At 52.4% G+C, this 17,549-nt stretch overlaps 1 protein-coding gene across 6 annotated transcripts; it reads right to left on the bottom strand.

Moving 5' to 3' along the window:
- Positions 1 to 4,000: 4,000 nt before the first annotated feature.
- On the bottom strand, positions 4,001 to 16,020 carry CDK16 (cyclin dependent kinase 16). 6 transcript variants are annotated; one of them, XM_025468926.3, is made up of 16 exons: positions 15,617 to 16,020; positions 10,584 to 10,791; positions 9,867 to 10,000; positions 9,640 to 9,765; positions 9,458 to 9,514; positions 9,246 to 9,360; positions 8,458 to 8,552; positions 8,305 to 8,367; positions 7,930 to 8,053; positions 7,611 to 7,731; positions 7,404 to 7,501; positions 7,212 to 7,317; positions 7,080 to 7,143; positions 6,813 to 6,903; positions 4,361 to 4,438; positions 4,001 to 4,275 (listed from the first exon to the last, which is right to left on the bottom strand). In XM_025468926.3, exons 1-16 carry the CDS (start codon positions 15,626 to 15,628, stop codon positions 4,238 to 4,240), a joined length of 1,530 nt encoding a protein of 509 aa, XP_025324711.1. In that variant the 5' UTR covers positions 15,629 to 16,020; the 3' UTR covers positions 4,001 to 4,237. The 6 variants fall into 6 exon arrangements, with proteins under 6 accessions (XP_025324711.1, XP_025324714.1, XP_025324713.1 ...); XM_025468929.3 differs by having other exon boundaries at positions 7,080 to 7,122; positions 15,617 to 16,018; XM_025468928.3 differs by lacking the exon at positions 15,617 to 16,020 and adding an exon at positions 15,176 to 15,564.
- Positions 16,021 to 17,549: the final 1,529 nt, after the last annotated feature.

Below are 17,549 nucleotides of genomic sequence, written 5' to 3'. Positions count from 1 at the left end.
TTCCGGATTCTGGTCCCGGAAACGGAAACAGAGCCCCCCAAACAGCCAGGGGGCTACTGCCATCTTGGAAAGGGACCCCACGCTCGCACGCGTGGACCGGCTAGGCGGGCGTGGGACTGTGGGCGGTGATCCCTGCGGCCAATGGGCGGGGCAAAACCTCCAGTTAGGGACTAAGGAAGACAAAGGTGCCTTGTAGGATTTTAAAGCCATGTTGAGTCAGGGCAAAAGGTGGTGTGGAAAGGTGGAGGCTGAGGTCCCGTTATGGACGAGGACATTTTGGGGAGTGCTCAGGGACACGAAGGTTCCGCGCTTTCTCGGTCCCATGCTTTGCTGGGAACCACGGCCCCTACCCTGAGAGTTTTTGTTAGCCTGACCAGAATGCCCTATTCACTGCGCTGCTCTTGTCCATCAGAACCTAATACAAAAAAGGTCACCACCCAAGCCTACGGGCTGCTTCCCTGCCTGAACTAGATTTATTTTCCTGACAAACGTGTTGAAGGCAAGTCAGCTTCAGGCCCAGTGTATTTGTTGGCATTATAGCAATGATAACTAATAATAGTTGGCCCTGTTTAAATGCTTTATTGCACGTAAAAGGTAGCCTTAGGCAACAGATGAACATCACCGTCCCCTACGGACATCAAAGGGGCAAAGTGAGGACCAGAAACATTCATTTTGCCCCAGCTAGTAAAAAACACCGAGCTGTGGTTCGAACTCAGAGCTGTGACCTTAAGCACAAGGCCAAACTGTGGTTTTAGGCTTCCTACTGGTTCAGGAGACCTTCTCAGGAGGATTCACAAAGTCAAAACTATTTTCACAATACTTTTTCATTGTCAAGCTGTCTTGCGTGTGTGATGGAATATTCTGAGAGGCTACATAAGCAAAAGCTCTTTAGATGTCCTCAATTTTTAAGACTATTAAAGAGATCATGACCAAAAAGTTTAGAACCATTGCCCCAGGCCAGGAGTTCTCAATCAAGATCTATTGACATTTCTGTTGTGGGAAGCATTGTAGGATATTTAGTTGCATCCCTGCCCTTTACCCACTGGATAGCAGTATCATCCCCTAATTGTCTCATCACCAAAAGTGTCTCTAGACGTTGCCAGTGTTCCCTGGGGGTGGAGATCTCTGGTTGAGAACCACTTCACTAGGCTCTGCCATCCTTTTCTGCTGAGGCTTCTAGCCCTACCTCTTGTTGATAACTTTAGCATTTCACACTCTGGCTCTCTTTATCTACCTGTGTTGGCTGCCCCACCTGACCGTCTCACATACTCCCCCAAGATGGGCTCATGATTCTGGCTCTGGTTCAGTGACTTATTCTGGCTCTGGTTCAGTGACCCATTCCCACAAGCAAGACCACACAGCTTGCCTTCCTATACCTCTAGGCTGGTGCACACAGCTCCCTGGGCCTGGAGTGTCCAGAATACCCTCACCTCTCCCTGAACAATTTCAAATCCCACCCATCCACTAGATACCATAACTCTTTTCAGTTAACCTCTACAGGGCAGGGATTGTCTTTATTACTGTGATTCCAGCCCCTGGCCCAGACCTGAACAGCCGTGGGGTTACAACTCAGTTGTGTAAATTCTGGGGAGGGAAAGAGAACAACCCTTTCATCCAGGGTTCTCTATAATGGCATGGAATTTGGTCTGGCACATGGCAAGTAGCTGCTTTTGAAGCCCAGCTTAATCTGGTCAGGTCCTCTGAATTGCCTTTCCTCATTGCCCCTCTGCAGACTCTCCCTCCCCATTTATTGGATAGCCGGTCCTTCCTACAATTCAAGAGGCCTCCCTTCCCAGGCCTAGACTGTTTGGTTTCCTCACCTTCCAAAGGCCAACCTCTGCACACAGCAATGACCCTACCACTTCCCAGAGCAGATGTGTAAATTCCAGCCTTTCTAAGTTTGGTTTGGCAATCCTGTCTCCCTTTGCAGGGTCCTCATTTTCCCAGCATCCCTTGCTGCCAGAGGTGGCCATATCATCTTATTCTAGCCATAGAATGGCTCGAGAAGTCTGCTAAGAAGTTTGTGGAAGGTTCAGCCCTATTACAAGGAAATAGGGTGTCCGGTTTTCCTCGCTTGCTTCCCCATCTCTGGGAACATGGCAGCTGTCATGCAACCATAAGGCTGCAAACCGAGAGATCACCAAAATGTTTACAGGGGCACAGTGGAATGATTAGAAGTTCTTGGGCCACCACCCCTGGACTTCAGTAACCAGCCTTAGGTTTATTACCTGCAGTATTTGCCTGGCCCTGCCCACCCCCACCTCTTCTGTTTGAAAAGCTGTCCTTGGCTTTGCCCAGATGTTGGGACAGAGGCCAGAACTCCCAGGACAAAGGTAATCAAAGCCCCCATTATCCTCACACTTGAGTCCAAGTTCTAGGCTGTGCTATTTGGCCTCTCACAAGCCGCTGCATCCTTCTCAGGATTTCTGTTACTCCCTGGACACCAATAATCCAAACTTCCAGTTCCATCCATCAGTGGCTCCATTCCTGAATTTGATCCATTATGATTCCCCTACCTACTCAGTGGTCCAAAAATCTATCCTTCCTCTCATACTCTCTCTCCACCTGGCCTGCCTCATGGTGTCCAGTTCTGATGTGTGGTCATACTGGTCCTCCCTGCCTCACCTCTTGGTTTAACGGAGTCTTCCAAGTGTCTCTCACAGTCCCTCTACATACACCTGTCCCCACACTATCTGGCATTCTCATATTCTTGGGTAAATCTCACTCTTCTCCTGGATTCTTAGCTCATCCTCTTTTCAGCCTGCCCTACCTGCTTCAACAAAAATGTTCCACTATTGTGTGTGCAACCCCTCAGATGGCTTTCAGTCATGCCATGTCCCTGGCCCATCTCAGTGCTCTCCTAGATGTCGGGGGCCAGGTATGAATTCTCCAAGGTCCTAGAACTCACCTTGGACTGAGCCCACCCCCACCCCTGCAGGGACTTGCAATCAGGTTTTTCACTTTAGACTTTTTAATATTTCATACAGCGATTATGGTGCATTCAGGAACCCAACCCCCCAAACCCCACTAGGAGGGCCCCCACCCCAGCCCTCCCACCCCATTTGAGGGCCCCAGGTTTAGAGTGGAGGACGGGGAGGTAATCACCCATCTGGGACTGACCCCAGAGACTGTCCCTGCCCTGCCTCACCCTCCCCAGGGGTTAGGGGATAATGCCTGGGCACAGACCCCCATGCACCCCTCTGCCCCTGCTTGTGCACATATACACACTATGGCTCCTTGAAGAGTTGGTCAGTTCCTGGCAGGGCCCCTACTCAACAGCACCGAGTGGGACAGGGGCAGGAGGGTTGGGCTAAGGAGACCCTGAGAAGGAAGGAGGCCCCAGCTGTGGGACTGCAGGAAGGAAAGAGTGGGGGCCCCCCCCACCTCATCCACCTCCCAGAGAGTCTCCCGTAGTCCCCAGGTCCCCCTGCTGCTGGGGATGGCAGGTGGGGGTGGGGTGGGGTAGGAAGGCGAATGGTCGAGGCATGCTTTCCCTTAGCCAACCCCAGGGTCTAGTGATGGTCAGGGTTCCAAATAGGGGCTGTGTCCCTGCCTTGGAAAGGCTGAGAGCGGGGCTTCATTGCACAAAATACTGTGGGAGGGCCACACGCAGGGGGTGGGGCCCAGCCAGTCTGTATACAGAGATATTGCATTTAAAAAATGAAAACCTCATTTAAAATAATTAAAAAACGACAATGAGTGAAACAAACAAAAAAAAAAAAGCCCACACAACATGAGGCAAGTGGGGCAGGCAGGAAAGCAGGCAAGGGAAGCCTCAGACCCAAGGCATTGCCAGATCCTGTCTGAGCCGAGATCCCCAGCCTGGACTAGCTCCGGACCCCTGGCTGGCCGTCGGGTAGCGGTCAGTGGTCCTGGGGGAGGATATGATGGGGAAGAGGGGTAGGCCTGGCCTCAGTGTGGGAGGCTGGCACAACCATGCTGTCCGCCGGCAACTACTGAGACTGAGACAGAGACAGACAGACAGACAGACAAACCAGGCGAAGGAGCGATGAGAGCTTTGTTAGCACCCAGCAGACAGGCCAATGGGTGGGCTGACAGGCCAATGGTCGGGTGTTCGGACAGGCAGCAGGGAACATGTGGGCAGGCGAGCATGAGTCAGGCAGATAGGCAGGCAGCAAGCAAGAAGGATGCAGTTGGGGGCTGCCCTGTGAGGGGAGTGGCATCCCTCCAGCTGCTGCTGCCTGCTGGGGCCTCGGTTTGTGGCTTAGAACTCAGCTTAGAACTCGGTGTCCACCACGCGGAAAGCTGGCCTGCCTGCAGGGGAAAGCAGAGCGGATGGCTGTTGGTAGGTAAGCAAGTAGGTGGCTGGGGCAGGGAAAGAGGGCGAGGCCACACCTACCCGAGTCAGGCATTGACGAAGACCGAAGGCTGGCCTCCTTTTGTAGCTGGATCTCCTTTAGTGCAAATATGGAAGTAGCTGTGGGTAGAAGACAGACCGTGGAAAATGACCCATAGGCCCATCCAGGATCACTGCCCACATGGCCCTATTGGAATTACCAAAAATTGCCTTTTCTTTGAGAGGCATGGCTTTCACCTGTCAAATAATCCTTACACACAAACCAGCTACAACTAGGGAATATGGATTATTACAGGACACTGGGAAATCAGTAATTTTGTCAAGTGTGATAACAGTGTTGCAATTACCATCTGTTGAGTCCAGGTGATGAACACTGGGATTTGATTTAGACTAAACCACTGGGGAGATACAGGAAGTGGGCCAATTTTTTAAAGCTATAATAACGATAGTTATTAAATGTTTGAGATACATGCTAAATTTATAGATGAATGATATATCTGGGATCTGATTCAAAATAATCAGAGGGAATATAGATAAAACTAGATTGGCCACAAGTTGATGAGATGTTAGAGTACTTGGGGACTCACAGTATTTCATCTAATATATAAATAAGTATCATTTATTTTCTAAAATAAGATTTTGAGAGAAAGCAAGCGAGTGAGCAAGAGAAAGAGAAGTGTGGAGAGGGGCAGAGAGGGAAGGAGGGAGGCAGAAGGACAAGCAGATTCCATGCAGAGCATAGAGACTGATGTGGTGCTCACAACCCTGAGATCACGACCTGAGCCAAAACCAAGAGCTGGACGCTTAACCAACTGACCCACCCAAGGGCCTCTATTTAATTTTTTTCAAGTAATCTCTTCACCCAACATGAGACTCAAACTTACAACCCCAAGATCAAGAGTCCTAGCTCCACTGACTGAATCAGCCAAGCACCCCTAAATATATATAATTTTAAAGTGTCCATATTAAGAAGTTTTTTTAAATCAGGCATGAAGGGGCACTTGGGTGGCACAGTCAGTTTAGCATCAGACCCTTGGTTTTGGTTCAGGTCCTGATCTCAGGGTCCTGAAATTGAGCCCCGTGTTGGGCTGTGTGCTCAGCATGGAGACTGTTTAAGATTCTTTCCTTATATTTATGTCCCTCCCCACTGCCTACTCTCTCTTTCTCCCTCTAAAATAAATAAATCTTTAGAGTGCCTGGTGGCTCAGTCAGTTAAGTGTCCAACTCTTGGTTTCGGCTCAGGTCACGATCTCAGGATCCTAGGATCAAGACCCAGTTGGGCTCCATGCTTAGCTGGGAGTTCGTTTGAGGATTTCTCTCCCTCTTCCCCTCCACTTGCTTGCTCACTCTTGTCCTCTCTAAAATAAATAAATAAATCTTTTTTTTTAAATCAAGTATAAAAAGAGAATACCCTGTGTGATTCCATTTCTGTAGAGTACAAGGATGGGGAAAACTTATCTATGCTGTTAGAAATCCAACTAGTGGGGATACCTGGGTGGCTCAGTGGTTGAGCATCTGCCTTTGGCTCAGGTTGTGATCCCGGGGTCCTGGGATCGAGTCCCACATCGGGCTCCTTCCATGAAGCCTGTTTCTCCCTCTGCCTATGTCTCTGCCTCTCTCAGCTTCTCATGAATAAATAAATAAAATCTTAAAAAAAAGTCCAAATAGGGGTAACCCTTAAGAAGAGGCTAGGAATACCTAAAGCAAACAAGAGGGCACTTCAAGGGAGCTTCTCATATCCTTTCATATTTTTTCTCTCCTTTTTTAAAGATTTAATAAATTCATGTGTGAGAATGAGCAAGAGAGCAATGAGGAGAAAGCACAAGCTGAAGGAGGGGCAGAGGGAGAGGGAGGAGCAGACTCCCCATTGAGCAGGGAGCTCAATATGGGACTTGATCCCAGGACCCTGGGATCATGACCTGAGCTGGAGGCAGATCTTAACCAACTGAGCCACTCAGGTACCCTCACATCCTATTTCTTGACCTGTATGCCAGTTACATGGGTGTGTTTAGTTTGTGAAAATTCACTGTGCTGTGTATACTTATGACCTGTGCATTTCTCAATATGTATTTTTTTTAAAGATTTTATTTAGAGAAATAAATTCATGAGAGAAAGAGAAAGAGAGGCAGAGACACAGGCAGAGGGAGAAGCAGGCTCCTTGCAGGGAGCCCAATGTGGGACTTGATCCCAGGACTCCAAGATCACGCCCTGGGCCAAAGGCAGGCGCTAAACTGCTGAGCCACCCAGGGATCCCTCAATATGTATTTTATAAAAAAATATTTACAAAAAAAAGGGAAAGTGATGTTGCATCTATTTTCATGTAGATTTAAAAATTTCCATGAAAGGTAAAAAGTAACTGAAAGCTAAATAGTTTTTGTAATAAACACACCACACTTGTGAACAAGGATGTGCCCCCTCAGAGATGACCTAGCCAGAGCCCTGCACAATCTGCCCCATGTCTTGTTCCCCACACCCCCCTACCAGTTCCACTCACTGTCAGGAAGTTTGTGGATCCGCTCCCCCAGACTGAGGAAGAATGGATGTTTCATGGCATCCTCCGCGGAGATCCGATTGCGACCTTCAAACTGAGTAGGGGAAAGAGGGATAGGGGCAGGGGCGGTGGCAGCACTGGTGGTGTATTGACACCTTCAACAAGTAGGCCTCTCTTCCTCCCCACCCCAGACCCTCCCCCTGGAGCTCCCTGTCTCCCCACACCTAGGATCCCCTAACCCCCAAGGCTGGCCCAGGAGGGTGGGCTTACCTGCAGCAGCTTGGTAAGGAGGTCAGCCCCATCACTGTCAAGTCTACCGCAAGGACAAGAGGACCTGCTTTAAATTGAGTTTGGGCATTCTGGTCCTTAACAGCCCCCCCCACCCCCTGCCATGAGCCTCACCGGGGTGCATGGCTCAAAAGGGCCTCGGCTCGATACTTGGGGTAGTTGTATGTCTTGAACTCTTCGTTGGACAGAATGCCTGGCCACGTCTCTTCAGTTGGGGTTCCTGGTAGGGAAGAAAAATTACTCTTAAGTGTTCACAGGGCACCTCTAAATGTCTCCATGGCTCCTAGTGGGCTCAACCATCCTCACCCAAGATGCGGAAGATGAAGTGCAGCTGTTCCTCCACTGTGGAGCCTGGGAAGAGGGGCCGGCCCGTGGCCATCTCATAGAAGATGCAGCCCACACCCCTAAGCAGGGAGAACACAGTGAACAGGGGAGGCGGTCAGCTGGTTGGCTGCTGTGACGAGCCACCCCCTTCAGCACACTGGCTCCTGCCACACTTCCACATGTCCTTACCACATGTCAATCTGGGTAGAGTAGTCTGTGGAGCCAAGCAGGATGTCGGGGGGCCGGTACCACAGTGTCACCACCTCGTTGGAGTAGGTCTTCGTTGGAATTGACTTAGCTCGGGCCAGGCCTGAAGGGTTGAGAGAAGGGGCAGCTGGAATTGAGTAGGTCCCAGGCAGTCTGGGGGACAGTAGAGCTGGGGACTAAGGGCGTCTGAAGCAAAGCTCAGAAAAGCTGAAAGGAACTGAGATGAGGTGGTCATGAGGAAGGGGGAAAACAAGAGGGTAAGGCTGGGGGATCACTGGGAGGAAGGGGGAGGCCAGGGTACCGAAATCCGCCAGCTTCAGCTCTCCCCTCTCATTGATAAGCAGGTTTTGGGGCTTGAGGTCTCGGTGTAGCACCTTCTGCCGGTGGCAGTAGGCCAGGCCACGGAGCAGCTGGAACAGGAACAGCTAGGACCCAGGAAGGGCAGGGAGAGGTCAAAGGGTATCCAGTAGCCTGACCCCCAGCAGATACTGTTCCCCCTCCCAAACACAGACACTGAGCTCAGAGCCTTATCTCACAAAAGAGGACAGGGTCCCAATGCCCTCCAAGGGCTCCCAGCAAAAAAAGCCAAACGGGAAAAGTCTGTTTCTGGGATTTTGTGGGGTGGAGTGGGTGAGTGGGGGCCCCCATGTGCCCCTGCTTCCTGCCCCACACCCACTTTCACGTTGTGCATGTTGATGACGTTCCCACAGTCATCCAGGTACTGCTTCAGGTCCTTGTCCTGAGGAGAGAAGAGGAGATAGTGGAAAGAAGAGGAGATAGTGGCCATATCCTCATCTTCCCCCCAGGACTCACTGCCACCCAACCTTACCAGGTACTCAAAGACAAGGGTGAGGGACTTCTCCGTGTGGATGATGTCATGTAGTGTGACGATGTTGGCGTGTTTGAGGTCCTTGAGCAGGGACACTGCAGGAAGCATGAGGGTGAGATGGGGAAGAGTCAGGACCTCACCCTCAGGATAGAAGTGAGAGCAAGGACCAGACAGGGATGAGCCCAGGGTTTCCTTGTTTCCCTGAGCACTCTGGGCTGATGGAGAGCCATTGGCTCTTTCCCACCTAATACCAAGAAGGTGTTTCCTTATGTTCCAGATGTGGAAACTAAGGCTCAGAGAAGAGCGTGGAGCAAGAACCTGGGACTGCAGCCCCAGTTTTATGTGACATTAGATTTTCACAACTTGTTTTTTATTTCTGTACTGATTTCCCTCACTACAGAGGCCTGCAGCTTTGTGTGAAACTGAGTTTGCACACATAATACCTATGCAATTCAGGTTCATTCCATGTGATATTATGACTAGAAATTGTTGTGTCAAGGAAATTGGTGAGCATCTTCACGGGTGCTCTCAGAACCAAGGCAAGTACCCTGCTCTCTAATTCCTTGGCCTCTTCTCCAAACAGGAACAGATTCCTGGTTATCTTATTATCTAAATATTTGCATGATGGGCACTTTCTCCTGAAGCCCGGAGTGTCAGGAGGGAAGTCCCCAAAGCCCCAGTCTCTGTTCTCACTATGGGGCATGTGTGTATGTGTGCACACACGCGCATGATAATGTGCCATGGGGAGAGCCTGGGAAGCCTGGGACAGCCTTCCTGGGTGTCTGTACCTTCCCGGATGGCGGTGCAGGGTGCCCCCTCTTCGTGTTCCAGTCTGATCTCCTTGAGTGCTACAAGGTTGTCTGTGAGCTTGCTTTTGCCTTTGTAGACGGTGGCATAGGTACCCTGGGGTGTGGGGAAGAGTGATAGGAGAGGAGCTTGAGGCTGCAGGAAGTTCTCACAGACCCCTATCCCCACCACAGGCCCTGTGACTGTCTCTCACCTCGCCCAGCTTGTCCAGCTTGATGTAGGTCTCCAGTTTCCCAAAGCCAATCTCAGACTGTGGGGTAAAGGGGTAGGCTGAAGCAGGCTCACAGGAGGGGACTGGCTGGGGAGAGAAGTGGGGTGGAGGTGGGGGAGAAGCCGTGAGGGGCGGGGAAGAGGACCAGAACAGGAGATGCTCACTAGGCTGACGCGGCGGAGGCGGCGGCTAAGGGGCTTGTCGAAGATGGGGCTATTGAGGGTCAGCTTCTCAAGGTAGCCCTCAGGCAGCCGGATGTCGGCTGGTAGTGACAGGCGCTTGTTGATGTCCTAGCAGGCAAGACAGGTGAGAAAAAGGGCCATGAGCTCCACCTCCCCAGGTTGAACCCTCTTTTCTAGCCCCACCACCAGCCAGATAGGGGGTTAAGCACCTCAGTGGAGATCTTGCGTGGGGGATGGTTGCGCATGCGCACCCTCACTGGCGACTGCACCTCATCCGAGGACGTGGCTGAAGCCTGGTCACTTTCCCCATCAGACCCCATCTTCAAGTCCTCATGTACAATCTCTGGTAGTGAGGACAGGGGGAGGAGGGCAGACCAGTTGAGGTCTGGAGCCCCAGGAACCCCCCTCCCCAGCAGAACACATTCCCTCATCACACATGTACACACAAGCCCCCAGAGCAGCCTGGAGTCCCTCAGGGAGAGGGAGGCAAGGCCCAGGGAAATTCAGACAGGTCGAGACTGGTTGGATAGGGGTGGAGGGACAATAGTCACCTAGTGGAGCACCCCATTCCAGGGGTGAGCTGAGACTGGTGCTGGCCCAGGGCCAGAAGGCAGGCAGTGGCAGAGTAGCCAAAGGCCCTGGGAAGGCAGGCACCAATAGGCCTAAGGGGGTGCAGAGTGCAGGAGAAGGGCAAAGGGAAGGTTGGGGCAGCTGCAGCAGGCAGGGCACTCTTTCTCCCCCTGAGGCCTGGGCACAAAGCCAAGGAAAGGGACACAGATGGACAGAGAGAGTGTGGAGAAGATGGCAGGGAAAGGAGAGAAAATGGAGAAAGGAAAACGGAAATAGCACAAGTCTAAGGGGGAGCTCGGCTGGGAGGCAGCACCTGGGGGCCAGACTCGGGGGGCAGGAGTGGTCGGTGGACCTACCTGGTGCAGAGCTGAGTGGGCCCCGTCCAGAGCGAGGTTCCCCAGGAGCGGCACGAGTGGGTACCTCTCCAAGGTCAGTGCCACCGCCACCCCCACTTTCATCCAGGCCTATCTGTTCAGGGGCACCATTGGTCTTGTCCGCACTTCGGCCCCCTCGGAGTGTCATCGACAGCTGCCGCTTGATCTTCTTCATCCGATCCATGGCGACCTGAGCAGGGGATAGAGATGGGAATGGGTCCCATGTTAGTACCCATTACTAAAGGGTACCCTTAAAACCCAAGACAACTTAGTGAGGCACACTGACATGGATTTGTATCAGTGCCCACCCAACCACTGTTGAGCCCTGGAACCGCTCGGGAATCCTAGAAACCTGCCATAGATGGGGACCCTTGTCAGTACCTCCCACCAGCCCCTGGGGACCCTGCTCCTAAGTAGCACACCTGGGTATTGAGGCTTGGGTGGCTGGCTGAGGGTAAGGGCCCAACCGGTGAAGTGTTGGCCTCTATGGGGGCAGCCTCACTGTGGGAGCAGAGGCCTCCACAGCAGGCCTTCTCAGGTGCAGCGGCAATGATGGACCCAGCTGTGGATGGGGCGAGAGGCTCGCCCAGGACCGAAGGGCCACCAATACGGCCCCGGGCATGCCCATAGAATGGCATGTTTCGCCGGCACCAGCCCCACATCACCCCCAACTGCCAGGGCAGAATGCTCCCCACAACCACAAGGACGCTCCTACCTTCCCTAACAACCATCGTCATGGTGACTAAGTGGACTACCCCACTGGTCTACCTGAGTGAGGGGTGCATGGAGAGGGGAGTCTTGCCTAGACCCAACCACTGGGTAGGGTTGTGTGTGTGGGGGGCATGGATCTCAAAGCATACCAGCTGTCCTGAGGGCTGCTGGAAAGTTTCAATCAGGTTAGGACTCTATGGGTCCCATCCAGATTTTTATAAGCCAGGTCTCATTTCTCCTCTACTTGAGAGTATACATCTCCCTTATCATCCCAAATAAATGTCCCAGTCCTCAAGGGTGGCCCACTAGGTCTTACCCTATTAACCCCTATTATCTCTTTGGCCTCACCTCCCCCTCAATCATTGCTAGTTGCTGGTCTGCAACCACACCCAGCAGTCCTACCTCAGGGCCTTTGCACTGGCTATTCCTGGTATGTGGAATACCCCTCCCCCAGATTTCAAAATAGCTCACTCCCTCGCCTTCTTCGGACCATTGTTCAAATATCACCTTTTTAATGGATAACCCTGCACAAATAACCCTATTTAAAATCTCAACTACACTGAGCTCCCTCTCTTTGTCAAATTACCCCCCCCAGCACTTATCACCTCCTCAGAAATGACACCATCTATTTATTGGTTTCTGTATTCTTAACTGTCTGTCTCCTCACCGCCATAACTAGAAGATCAGCTCCGCCAGGGTAGATTTCTGTTTAGGTCACGGCTATATCCTGAGGACCTGGAACAGTGACTGACACAGAGTAGATGCTCAAAAATTGCTTATGGCAGAAATTAATGAATCAGGGTACTGAGGGCCTAAGACCAATCTCTACCAGGATGGGCAGGGTAAAGTTGGCTCTTCGTGAACAACTCCAGAAAAGGTGGCCCAGGGACACTGGCATCGGCAGGAAGATGACCTAGATGGGGCTGCTGGAGGGAACAGGGCCACCAAAAGGCTTAGGCTGGCCTTCTTCTGCTTCCTCCTGGGCTCTAGGCCAACAAGGAGGGGGAAAGACCTGGCCTAGGAACCATCTGGACTCACAGCAGGGCCTACGATGGCCCTGGGCCCAAGGGAAGTAGAGCTAGATAGGAGGTGGGAAGGTGGGAAGGTAGGAAGGTGGGGCTGGGGCTGAGGCTAGATTCGAGGAGAGAAGTGGGTCATCTGTTACCTTGAAATCAGGTGCTTACCTCACTGGTCCCTACACCCTGCTTCCGCCTACCTGACCTCACCACCCCCAGGAGGGGCCAGCCTAGCAGAAAGACCCCAGTAAAGAAGATGAGGTCCATTCAGAGAACCCAGAATAACAACAAAAATCCTGACCCAGTAGGCCACACACTGGACCTGAAGCTGAAGAAGCATGGCCAGCCCCCAAAGGCAGTCTTGCATCCATGGTACAAATACCCAGTCGCTTTGCCTGTTGTGGCAGGGAATGGGACATCTGGGGGGACGGTAAGTAGGGCTGGATGGAAGATGAGGAGGGAGCCAGAAGGAGCCAGGGTCCATGACCTCTAACTGGAAACTCCAAGGGCTGGACATGTTCCAGAGTTCAGTTTTTTTGGGGATTTTAGGAAGACAGGATACAAAACCTGCTTATCATGCAACATTCCTAGCAGGGGTGCCCTGGGCAGACCTTTGTGAACAGAGACACTTGAACATTAATATACAATAAAACTTTTAGATGTTATTATTTGCATCTTCTGAGCTTTTTAGATTTTAGAATAGTGAGGGAGGGAACAAGAAATTGGATACACAACTCCACCAAAAAAGGGCATATGTCCTTCCTGACCCCTGAGGACATACCCCCATCCTCAGAATACTCTCACACGCAAGGGCACTCATCACTTCACACCACACTGACCACTGAGGACATAGCCATTACATTTACTCACTCCCACCAAGAACACATCACCCTCAGCCTGTCCAAACTCCCGTAAGCACATATTGGACCCTCAAGAAGGCCTCCCTGCATTCTAACTTTCAGCACCTGCAATTTCTCCATTTATTTCCAACCCCCATCAGCATACAGAGCCCCCAAAGAGCAGAGAATTCTGTTTGAATATGCTCGGGCCCCTCTAGTTTAACCCTTACCACCCCACATTCTTGGATGCCTCCCAGGCCCAGCCGCCTGTTTGCTTCTCCAAAGCACTTACCCCCATTAACACACTGTTCCCCGTGCATGATTCTGACCCCTATTAACACGCACTTGGGACCCTCTACAGCTGACCCACATTAGCACTCACTGGACCTTCACACTCCCCTGAATCTCATTAACACAAAGTGAAACTTGCCAATCCCTGACCTGTTTTTGCCCACACTCAGACCCCTCCACGGCTATAACCATCATTAAACACATATTCTGATCCTTCTACACTACCCTGTTCCCACCACTTCCTGTCAGCACAAGCTGGACCTTCACTTCACCCTGACCTCTATTAACACACACTGGAACTCACACAGTACTCCCTATTAGCACATCCTGAACCCTTACTCAGCCCCATTCCCCATGGACACACAAACACTGTTCTATAATGGCCTGACCCTCATTAGCGCACACAGGTCTTCATTCAGCCTGGAGCCCCATTAGTACACTTCAGCCCTCCATCGTTCTAAATCCACTTTACCACACCTAGACCTTCACATATTCCTGTCCTTAATTTCTCTTTGCTTCAACTCCTCCACAGTTAGGCCTGTTCCCTTCATGACCCCGATCCTCCTTACTGCACCCTTTGGAACCTCAACACACCCCAGTTCCCCGTGGACACAAACACATACTGTCTTCGCAATGTTCTGACACTCACTAGCATTTTCCAGACCTCATACTGCTGACTCTTCCCCTGATGGCACACATTTAAGCACCTCTAAGGCTCTAAACCCATATCAACTGTCATTAGAATTTCATACATAACTGTCCCTTATCGCATCCCAGAATCTCATAACCCTTGTCCTCATCGATACACACTAACTTCACACCATCTTAACCCTTAATAGACTGAACCTCTTACACTGCTAAGACATTTCCCTCACCACTGTGCCCTCCCACTCCACATAGACCGATTTCTGATACCCAGTAACACAGCTCAGGTCTTCCACCACTCTGTCCCCATTAGCAATATACTGGGCCTCATACTACCCAGACCTTTATTATAAACACAGGAACATACCCTCTACAGCTATGACCCCCATTAGCACACTCTCAACGCTCCAAGTTCTTCCACTATCCTGACCTCCAGGAGCACTCTCCAGACCCACACGCTGCAGTCCCTCATGGACAAATACATAGTATTAACACCATCCTGAACGCTCATTACCACACATAGGGCTTCAGAACTCTGATCCTATTAGCATACCTCCTGCTATCTCTACCACCTTATCCCCCATTAACACACACGGGGTCTCTCTGCACCTATAACTCCGTTTGCATACCTCAGCATTCCTCTGACATGCTCTCCCCTATCACACACCGTCGGGGCCACCCACTGCCCACCCCCCGGTTAGCATACGCTGGGCGTCAAGCCCTACACAGCGGTAAGACTTATTATCACCGGCTCCGACCCCTCCAAAGCTCAAGCCATTAGCAAACCTTGAGCCTTTCACCACCCACTTCCACATCTTTTGGTCTTTTGATCACCCTGCTCCCCATTAGCACCCACAGGGCTGCCCATCCCCAGCTCCCAGACCGGGCCCAGGGCGGGGCCAAGGTCAGGGAGGCCCCGAATGACCCTTGCCCCGGTGCACTCTGGGAAATTCGCTGGGGGAGGGGGCACATGCCAGCTGTGCAGCCCAGACCCCTGGGCACCGCCCGGGGTCTGGGTTGGTTCTGCAAGAGGAAGGGCAGCCCCCACCCCACGTCTCGCGGACGCGCTCACCGGCGGGGGCGCGCGAGCAACCTCAGCGCCGCGGGGCCGGCGCGGCGGCGCCTGGGGCGGCGGCCCGGGATGAGGCCGCGCGACCTCCTTCTCCTCCTGTTCGCCGCAGGCGCCCGTCCCAGTAGTCTTCGGCCATGGCTGCTGGGCCCGGGCCGCCGCCGGCTGAGGAGGAGGAGGCGGCGGCGGCGGCGGTGGCTGAGGCGGAGGCGGCGTCCCGCTCAGCCGGCCATGAGCTTGGCCGCTGCGGGCGATGCCCCCGGGCTCGCTGGCGCCCGCTCGAATCCGAGAGCTCACGGCGGCTCGCGGCTCAGAGCCGACTGCTTGCGGAGACGCGGCGGATCCCAGGGCCGAACACCCAACGGCCCAACCGCCGCGCGCGCCGCGCTCCGCGCATGCGCACGCACGCGCCGAAAAGGCTGAAGTGGGAAGGAGGGGACTCACCTCGGACTGCATGTACCAAAAGACCCGTCCGCACCGGGAGGGGGCGCGGCCATTGCGCGCCCACCGTGGAATGTGGCGCCAGCCCTGGAACGGCGCCAGGGGGAAGTGTAGAGGTTGTTTAGTACTCAGTCCCGATTTCGCTAGAAGTTTGCTAGCCCACCGAAGTGGGCAGCAGCCAGTAATCAGCGTGCCGGTCACCACTCGGTCCCCCTACTTGATCTCACTTGGTACATCCCCATGGTGGCAAACGGGACTTTTGCAAGGAAGAAAAAGACTGATGAGACTGTCAGTTTGAGTCCCTTGAGCTGCCTCAGAAGGCAGGAATTTTAAAGGTTCGCGAGAAGATGACTTTTCTAGGAGAAGCAACCTGGAGAATCATTTGCCTTTACCACCTTAAATAGGACAGAGTCTAACCCCGCCCAGCTTCCCCCCCCCCTCCGCTAGCTCATTCCCACTGTAAACGTGTGCGGCCCCGCCCTTTGAGGTTGTCGTCCAGCCAATCGGATTTGCCCCCTGGGGTGAGGCCGCGCAAGAATGAAGGGCGTGGCTAAGCTGGAGAGGCGTGATTCACTGCCCCCCACACCCCCGCCTCTGCCCGGTTTTCATTGGTTTTCAGCGCCGGAGGCGGGCATTTCTTTTTGTTCTGAACGCCTCTCTCACTATAGGCCGAATATTCCACAAGATGATTGGCCAAAAGAGCGTTCAATCGCCTTTAGTCCCGCCTCTGGCCCCTCCCATTTTCCCTTTACAAGACTCCCGAGGCGGAGCTTAGGCTGAGAAAAGAGGAAAGGCGGACCTTTAGAGGGGAAGGTGCGTTAGTGCGCATGCTTGAGACTTTAGGTCGGGAGACCTCTTTACCGCTTCACAGGAGCGTTTGCGTATGCACCCGGTTTTGGGTTTTCTTTCCTGCTACCTCTCAGCTAACACTTGCCTGCCAGAGTCGTCTCCCCGCCCCCGTGGCTCTTCCCAGGTCTGCGGTTTTCTGTTTCATTTATTGTATGCCTGTGTGTGTAAAGCACTGACAGCATACCTAAATCCCTCACAGCTCTATGCCTGGAAAACTCTATCAACAAGCCCAGCTCAAATGGCGGCAGCTTTTGGCAGGCCTTCTGGGACATCTTTAATCTTTACACTGTACCCCAGTCCAAAACCAGCTTCCCCGCCTCTTCTGGGCTTCGTTTTATGGCAGCCTTGATCACACTGGTAGATTCATACTAGGGAGGATTTACCAGAGTACGATGGGAGCGGAAATACTTGACAAGGACTAAAGTCCACCGTGGGCTAGACCATCAGGTCCATCATTTCTCTGACTTCATTCTCATTTCCTACCCTTCTTTGTCTCACTCCAGACATATTCGTTTCGTTCTAGCTGTTTCTGAATAAAGCAGCCACAATCCAGCCCCAGGGACTTTGCAATTGCTGTTCCCCCTGCCTAGTATATTCTAGATACCCACATGCTTAATACCTCCACTTAAGTCTTTACTTCAATGTCACCTTCATGAAGCCTACCCTGAATTCCCTACCTGCATTAAAAATGCCTACCTGCACCCCCAACATTCTAGACCCCCCAGGCCTGGTCCTTTCGAATGATACCAGTTAACTTCTTACAATTTACTTGTGTTTGTCTATTCTGGGTCTCACCCTAGCAGAACATAAGCAGCACCCCCCTCCTTCCCCAACACACACCCAAGGCAGGGATTTTTTTGATCCATTGCTGTCTCCAATGCCTAGAATAGTGCCTGGCACATAGTAAGCACTCAAGGATTGCTGTGGCAAGTATTTGGTGGCAAACAGCTCTAGGCCAAGAAAAGAGAAAACCACGTACCATCCTTTCCTTCATGCCTGCTGGGTGCAGGGGGCGGGCTCAGTGAAGTGACCCAAATCCTGCCCACTAACCCTCGTCTTCCATCTTGTTGGTGTTACAATGGTAGCC

Source organism: Canis lupus, chromosome X (genome assembly GCF_003254725.2).
Source record: "Canis lupus dingo isolate Sandy chromosome X, ASM325472v2, whole genome shotgun sequence".
Classification (NCBI taxonomy): domain Eukaryota; kingdom Metazoa; phylum Chordata; class Mammalia; order Carnivora; family Canidae; genus Canis; species Canis lupus.
This window is presented reverse-complemented; position numbering and strand designations above follow the sequence as displayed.

Excerpts from the sequence above, each read along its gene's own strand:
- CDK16 (XM_025468924.3), bottom strand. The coding sequence starts at position 11,263 with ATGTGGGGCTGGTGCCGGCGAAACATGCCATTCTATGGGCATGCCCGG. Across the intron at positions 8,368-8,457 it reads CCCTTGTCTTTGAGTACCTG|GACAAGGACCTGAAGCAGTA; the intron begins GTAAGGTTGGGT and ends TTCTCTCCTCAG. Across the intron at positions 8,054-8,304 it reads TCAACATGCACAACGTGAAA|CTGTTCCTGTTCCAGCTGCT; the intron begins GTGGGTGTGGGG and ends CCTGGGTCCTAG.